Source organism: Aulostomus chinensis, chromosome 23 (genome assembly GCF_037954235.1).
Source record: "Aulostomus chinensis isolate RoL2024-O1b breed Wild chromosome 23, RoL_Achi_v1.0, whole genome shotgun sequence".
Classification (NCBI taxonomy): Eukaryota; Metazoa; Chordata; class Actinopteri; order Syngnathiformes; family Aulostomidae; genus Aulostomus; species Aulostomus chinensis.
In genome coordinates, this window is record NC_141342.1 from 2,558,081 (window position 1) to 2,566,010 (window position 7,930).

General features: G+C 47.1%; 1 protein-coding gene across 2 annotated transcripts; it reads right to left on the bottom strand.

Moving 5' to 3' along the window:
* Window positions 1-2,460: 2,460 nt before the first annotated feature.
* Window positions 2,461-7,095, bottom strand: LOC147239132 (uncharacterized). 2 transcript variants are annotated; one of them, XM_086195452.1, is made up of 4 exons: window positions 6,915-7,095; window positions 5,211-5,880; window positions 4,835-5,096; window positions 2,461-4,058 (listed from the first exon to the last, which is right to left on the bottom strand). In XM_086195452.1, the coding sequence occupies exons 1-2, from the start codon at window positions 6,973-6,975 to the stop codon at window positions 5,255-5,257; spliced, it is 687 nt and encodes a 228-aa protein (XP_086051578.1). In that variant the 5' UTR covers window positions 6,976-7,095; the 3' UTR covers window positions 2,461-4,058; window positions 4,835-5,096; window positions 5,211-5,254. The 2 variants fall into 2 exon arrangements, with proteins under 2 accessions (XP_086051578.1, XP_086051577.1); XM_086195451.1 differs by having other exon boundaries at window positions 5,199-5,880.
* Between the last annotated feature and the right edge of the window lie 835 nt (window positions 7,096-7,930).

Sequence of the window (7,930 nt, forward strand, 5' to 3'; positions counted from 1 at the left end):
TACAGCGAAAATAAATCAACAAAAGATTTCACGTCACCGATGAAGTTTTTTTGTTGAAATGATGGTTTAAAGATGAGCAAAAGATCAAAAAGATTTCTCTTTTAAAAGGAAGGAAATGCAAGATTCATGTGAATAAAAGTACATTTATGAGTGTCTTTCAAGTTCAACAATTGCCATGAAAGAGCTTGAGACATTTTTTTTCATGCCAAGTCTTCCGTGGTTATTTGAGTGAAGGAAAGACAAAAGTAGTTGAATAAGTAACGATTACTCAACAATGACAATAATGTGATAAAAAATGTATTACTTTCAAATGAAAGTACCCACTTATTTCAAATTATATAACATTTTGGAGGTAAATTGCCCGACACGTCGTTATATTTTGTCATTCTGTGTCTGATCTCGGTGTTTTCAGGTGCTTGGTACCTCACACAAGCAACACTCTGGTGAGGGTTGAAGAGGAGCTGCTCCCTGTGATCACAACCTCCTGCACCCCTCACTCCAGCTGACTGGATCATAGCAAAACAGTTCCAGTCACATCCCAGTCACAGATCTGCTGGGATCTGCTTCAATCTGAGGTTTCCCATGGACAAGTGTCCATTGTTTTGGCAGGTTTTTGTTGTTTGTTTTTTTGACAAATATTTAAAATTTTAGACAACTTGTTTCAGGACAAAACCTTCAAATCTTTTGAGGCCTCCCATGTTGTGAAGATTTGTGATCTCAAAAGTATTTCTGCTTTTGAAAAAAAAACACATTAACCGAACTCTTTACTGAAGCTAGCAGGCGACAGGAACCGCTCTGATTGGTCGACAGCGTCAGGTGATTATGGGTGGTGTCAAGAGAGAACGGAGCAGCGGGTGAGACGTTTTCGGCACTAAAATTGTATTAAAACACAAACAAGAAGACATGAAGCTGTCATTACAGGTTTTGTGTTATGTCCTCCCAAAACAACAACGCTGAAGACCAAACGTCTGCAGACCTTCATCTGAACACTCAACACTTAAAATAACGAGATTCAGGCCAAACCAGTACAGCGCCAGTTGGGTATGTGTCTATTCTGAGAATGGACTGATTGCTCGGCTCCTAGTATTGCTGGCAGTGGATGGAACACCTGCAGAGTTTTATGATTTGACCTCCAGGTTCACCTCTCCATGTAAATGTTGCAGCTTTTAATGAGCGTAGGAAACATCGGACAGGATCGTGGGAGTCGTTGACAGTTTTTGAAAATTCTCCAGAGAAAATTGTGGGCTTCCATGTAAACGCCAAACAGTCAGCAGGACACTGTAGGGACTCGAACCCCATCCCAGTCCACCAGGAGTACCATTACCAGTGTCTTTCACTTTTGGACACTACATGGAAGGTAAAGCTGCAGTAGCGTCAGCATATTAGTGCCAGCATGTTATATTATGGAGTAGTTGTATTTCATTTTGATCAATGTGGATCATTGTGCGATAGTTTGACATGGGAAACAGATGCTGACATTAGCAAAGCTGATGAGTGCAAATAAACAACTGGGAAAAGAGTGAATGTACTGACTTACTATGAGCCTTGAGTAACATAACGTCATATAACAGCAAAACAGAGATGTCACATCTGCCTGCATTTGGTAGGAGGAGGATGAGTCTTCATGGAAGAACATCTGTTGCAGTTCATGAAATTAAATACTGCTTCTTTTACGGCTGATGACCCTCATCATTCCCCTTTGAGGAAATGTGACTAACATGTTGACTTAGTTGGTAAATTTAATAAGAACAAGCTGATGACATACCAACGACTCCATGTCCTTCAAGTTAAAGGTGCTTGGAGTCGTGTTGGATTCTTCTGTCATGATCAAAGAAGCCCTAAAATAGCAGCAACTGTCTCCCTTCACTGATTCAGTAAATCCACCGCACATTTACTGTCCACATAAACTGAGTGGGTCATTTAACTGCTACTAACGAGTCAACATGGTGAAAAACCTGCCCCTCGAACTAAAGCTGGTGTGCCTTCATGAAACATCCACTCCTCCCAGGTTCCTCCTCCCTGGAAAAACCCTCCTGTCAGAAAAGAAGGAGACCGTTAGAGAACGGCAGCCATTGATGCAGAAGCACACAAACATGTCGGTCGCTATCAAAGTGACGATGGAAATCTGATGGAATGTGTATTTCTTTTTTTTACATGACATGTTTCAGTGCTACCTCCTGGTCTTGTTGTATGCTTGTCCCCTCCTCTATCCCTGGTCCTGGATTCCTCTCTGGCACCTCCTCTGTCCCTGGTCCTGGATTCCTCTCTGGCACCTCCTCTGTCCCTGGTCCTTGATTACTCTCTGGCACCTCATCTATCCCTGGTCCTGGATTCCTCTCTGGCACCTCCTCTGTCCCTGGTCCTGGATTACTCCCTGGCACCTCCTCTGTCCCTGGTCCTGGATTCCTCTCTGGCTCCTCCTCTGTCCCTCGTCCTAGATTCCTACTTGGCACCTCCTCTGTCCCTGGTCCTTGATTACTCTCTGGCACCTCATCTATCCCTGGTCCTGGATTCCTCTCTGGCACCTCCTCTGTCCCTGGTCCTGGATTACTCCCTGGCACCTCCTCTGTCCCTGGTCCTGGATTCCTCTCTGGCCCCTCCTCTGTCCCTCGTCCTAGATTCCTACTTGGCACCTCCTCTTTCCCTGGTCCTGGATTCCTCCCTGGCACCTCCTCTATCCCTGGTCCTGGATTCCTGCTTGGCCCCTCCTTTGTCCCTGGTCCTGCATTCCTCCCAAGCACCTCCTCTGCCCCTGGTCCTGGATTCCCACTTGGCACCTCCTCTATCCCTGGTCCTGGATTCCCACTTGGCACCTCCTCTATCCCTGGTCCTGGATTCCGAGTTGGACGCTCCTCTGTCCCTGGTCCTGGATTCCTACTTGGCACCTCATCTATCCCTGGTCTTGGATTACTCCCTGGCACCTCCTCTATCCCTGGTCCTGGATTCCGAGTTGGACGCTCCTCTGTCCCTGGTCCTAGATTCCTACTTGGCACCTCCTCTATCCCTGGTCCTGGATTCCTACTTGGCACCTCATCTATCCCTGGTCTTGGATTACTCCCTGGCACCTCCTCTATCCCTGATCCTGGATTCCTGCTTGGCCCCTCCTCTGTCCCTGGTCCTGCATTCCTCCCAAGCACCTCCTCTGTCCCTGGTCCTGGATTCCTAGTTGGTCCCTCCTCTGTCCCTGGTCCTGCATTCCTCCCAAGCACCTCCTCTGTCCCTGGTCCTGGATTACTAGTTGGCCCCTCCTCTGTCCCTGGTCCTGCATTCCTCCCTAGCACCTCCTCTGTCCCTGGTCCTGCATTCCTCCTTCGCACCTCCTCTATCCATGGTCCTGGATTCCTAATTGGCCCCTCTCCAGTTCCTGTTCCTGGATTCTTCATTCACAGGTCCTCTCTACCTGGTCCTGGATTCTTTCTTGGCCCCTCTCCAGTTCCAAATCCTTAATTCCTCATTCCCATGTCTTCAGTTCCTGGTCCTGGATTCCTTGTTTGAGTATACCATGTTCCCCATTTTCTTTCCTTCCCCCTGCTTCACTCCTGGTCCTGGATTTATACTCAGCCCCTCCTGCATTCCCAGTCCTCCTCATTTCCTGGTTCGGTCTTCTTCCTCCTGCATTCCTGGTACTGGATTATTCCTTGGTTCTTCCTCAGTACCTGGTCCTGGATTTATTCCTAGCCCTTCCTGTGTTCCTGGTCCTGTTATTTTCCTTTTTCCTTCCTCACTTCTTGGTCCTAAGTTCTCCTTAGCAACTCTTTTGTCACTGCTCTTTTTTCATCCTTGGCTCTTACTGCTCCTGGTCCCGGACATTTCCTCGGCCACTCCTGGTCCAGGATTCCTCCTTGGCCCCTCTTACTTTCCTGGTCCTCAATTCTTCTGTGGTCCCTCCTTAGATCCGAGACCTGGATTTATACCCGGCCCCTCCTGCATTATGGTCCTGCATTTTTCCTTGGTCCCTATTCCATTCCTGGTCCTGTATTCCTCCTTGGCCCCTCGTGCATTTGCTGGTCTTGGATTCCTCCTTGGCCTTTCCCCCATTCTTCTTCGCAGACCTGAATCTTAACAGCCACATAAAGACAGTGACAAAGTCAGCCTACTATCACCTGAAGAACATATCAAGGGTTAAAGGACTGATGTCCCAACAGGATTTGGAAAAGCTTGTCCATGCGTTTATCTTCAGTAGACTCGACTACTGTGGCAGTGTCTTCACAGGTCTCCCTAAAAAATCCATCAGACGGCTCCAACTGATTCAGAACACTGCTGCTGGAGTCCTCACTAAGACCAGGAAAGTAGATCATATCACTCCAGTTCTCAGGTCTTTACACTGGCTTCCTGTCTGCCAAAGAATTGATTTTAAAATACGACTGCTGGTTTATAAAGCACTGAGTGGTTTAGGACCAAAATACATTTCTGATCTGCTGGTACGTTATGAACCAGGAACAGGTCTGCTCTCTGTCCCCAGAGTCAGAACCAAACGCGGAGAAGGAGTTTCTATGCTCCACATTTCTGGAACAAACTCCCAGAAAACTGTAGGTCTGCTGAAACTTTCAGTTCTTTTAAATCACAGCTGAAAACCCCTATGTTTGCCGTGGCCGATAATTACATCAAACTTGAGGCCTCTGATCAGTGTCTCTCACTGCACTGTAACTTCTATCTGCCTGTTTAGCTTCTATCTCGAACTTGACTTTAGCTGCAGTGTAACTCTTCTAATTGTGTTGAATGTCTTTCTCTGTCTTTACTTTCTCTAATTATGTTGAATGTCTTTTTATGCTTGTTTTATGTAAAGCACTTTGAATTGCCCTGTTGCTGAAATGTGCTGTACAAATAAACTTGCCTTGCCTTCTTTCTTCATCCCTGCTCCATTCCTGGTCCTGGATTGTTCTTTGGTCCATTCTCAGTTTCTGGTCCTGGCTTTATCCTTCGTCCTTCTGTTTCTGGTCCTGGTTTTATTCTGGGTCCCTCCTCAGTCCTTGGTCCTGGATTTTTACTTGGTCCCTTCTCGTTCCTGGTTGAGGAATTTTACTTGGCCCGTCCTGTGTTCTGGTCCTGGACTTATCCTCGGTCACTCCTCAATTCTCCCTAGATTTCATTGTGTCCTTCGAAACACAAATGTCAGAAGAAGACACAGCTCATGTGATCCAGAGTTAATCACTACAAACTCTCTATGCATTCATGAGTAATCAGTCTTCCATTCTTACTGGTCCAGTTACCTCAGAAGCTGGAACATCAGGCGTTCCTCTGGGTCAGGAGGACCTCAGACTCTCAGTCTTTTCCTAACTGGGTCCTCACGACTCCTCTTCCTCTTCCTCTTCCTCTCATTGTTCCCTCTTGGTGTGTTTTCCCGTGGTACGGGCACATCAAGGAACCTAATGAGGACCGACATACTGATGCGGCCTTCCTCTGAATAATCGGTGATTCTCCACCGGTTCCTCAGTTCTCTACCAGCAGATGTGAAAACTGGTGAGATGACCCTGATGGGAGCTGGGCCATGAAATCCCTGAAAGACTGTGTTTCGAGAGTCGGCCATCAGGGCTCTGAGCGTCGTCTGCTCAGGGAGGGCAGGGGTTAAAATGGTGGAGGCTGAGGAGGCAGAACCATTATGGGGCACAAGGGGTCCTGGTGGCCCCTCCAGCAGAGGACTTGGAGCTGCATTCTCCTGATGCTCTTCCACCACATGGCTGAATGGAGTGTAGAGCAGGTACACGTGCATCTGGCCAGTGTAATGGAGGATGGGGAACTCTTTAGAGCCTGTAACCAGGTTGTGGTACAGGCTCAAGGCGATGTTGTGAAGGGAGGCGATGTTGTGGCTGTACAGAGGGCGGTTTCTTGTGTTGGTGACCTCCAGGGAGAGCACAAGAGGGCATTCGTGCTGCAGAGATGCTGCAAGGGAAGAGACAAGGAAAAAAACTCACCTTAAACTCTAACATTCTACATCCGGTGCTTTGACATCCAGTCTCAACTCAATAACATGGATAACATTTTGCATCTCTTATTTGAAACACATCTTTTAAATGTATCATTAACTTCTAGAGGCATACGTTTAAAAAAAAAAGACTTCAAAAAGGTGGGAATGACTGATTCATGAACTCCTCCTGTTTCATTTTATTTCTTCATTCTATATTTCTGTCTATGATCCTGCTTTAGCCTGATGTGAGGACAGCCTCACACAAAAAGAAATGTAGAAAAAAATAAATGAAAACATACAGAAATAAAGAATGCAGACATACATAAGTAGATGAATGTAAAACAGGATCATAAAAATACAGGCTTTTCCAAGAATGAAAGATACTTTTTGTCTTTCTGTATATTTCACTATTTCATATATGTATACATATATAAAATAGTGACTTCGGCAGCTTCCAACCTTTTTCAGGAAGCCGGTTTCACTGACGGGCTCGGCCTCTCCCCCAGCTGGAGGAGACGCACCGGGCTTCGGCATGGAAACCATCCGAGGTCTGATAGTTGTGCTCAGAAAACTTGTGATTGAACCAGGTGTTCCAACACCTCCTGATACATTTCAATCAAATCTTTAAAATGTCATTCACAAGCCAGCGCGGATAGTTCTGACGTCAGACATCTGGCCCCGGCGTATTCTCCAAGTATTATGAGCGAGCGCATTTTTCAAAAAGCTCATCATTCATCTGAAAGCTACTGTAATTGTTCTCATACACAGAAGAAAAGAATTAACTCCACAAATATGGTTCAGTGATTGTATAAATAATCCCACACGGACACGAATGACACCTGCACACTGATTCATCATCAACTCTCTCAGTTTTACAGGGAAATAAACTCATCAACGTGAGTTCAGTGTCTTGGTGCTGCCAGCATCTATTCATCCCAACAAAATCCAAGAAAATCACATTTGTGCTAAATGTGGTGACAAGAAAAGAAACGCCTGAAGCTGTAGTTACCACAACTCTGGACTCCGACAACCAGCAGGTGTCTCTGCCGCCCCGGTCTACCAGCAGGCATCCCGGCTTCTCCTCTTCACAATAAGCTTCAGTGGAGCGAACAGTGATCAGTGCCGTCGGCTGATGTTTCAGCTGTTGGGTTTCTGCACTTGAACAAAGTTGAAGAGAGTTGGAAACAAGCTTCAGCTCTACTCAGGTGCAAAATGGAGGATGGGTAAGCAACTTCTTATATTACAGCACTCATCACTATGACGACCAATGAGACGTTGACAAGCATCGCGGGATTTTCATGTTCTCGCAACAACACGATCTCGTACCATTTCATCTCGTCGTGACTTCGAAGTGACGCGAGAACGAGCACCAGGGGCCTCTTGTATCAACGCGGTTTACGCAAGAAAAACTTGCGTACGCCAGGATCGACGCTCACGTTCAGATGTATCAACGCGAAAAGTTGGTCGATTCTTGCGTTGTTTCACGCCAACCCTGGAGGTGCCGTAGAAGTTGGCGGAAAGCCGATTCTTGCGTTAACTGCACTTTGGTCCGTTGGCGACACCCTGTGGCGGTGTTTGGTAACTGACATTATTTGATAACCGCACATACATCGGGTCCAAAAAGCCTTCCAGCAGGAGATGGCGGACCGTTCCGGGGTGAGTCAGTCGACCCTCTCCATCAATGTGCAGATCATCGTCGCGCACAGGCTGGAGGGATGGACGCCAAACCCGGCCGGGCAGCCGTCCTCCCACGCCATTATTTCATTTCCACAATGTGAAAGGGTAAGAAGCTACGACACGATTCATGAAGCCAGATTAATTTATTATGTCCACGAAACGTTCCAGAACTTTTATCAGGCGGTCGAGCCGCTCATTGATCCCCGTTATTCCCCTAATAATGTCCTACTGCGACTGCAGGACCGCCTGTGTGACGCTGGCCGCTGGTCCTGGCGGATGACTCTGAGCCGGTGGACGGGCTGGCGCGGGAGCCGGCGGGGGTGCTGCACGTCGGCGGCATGGCTGACG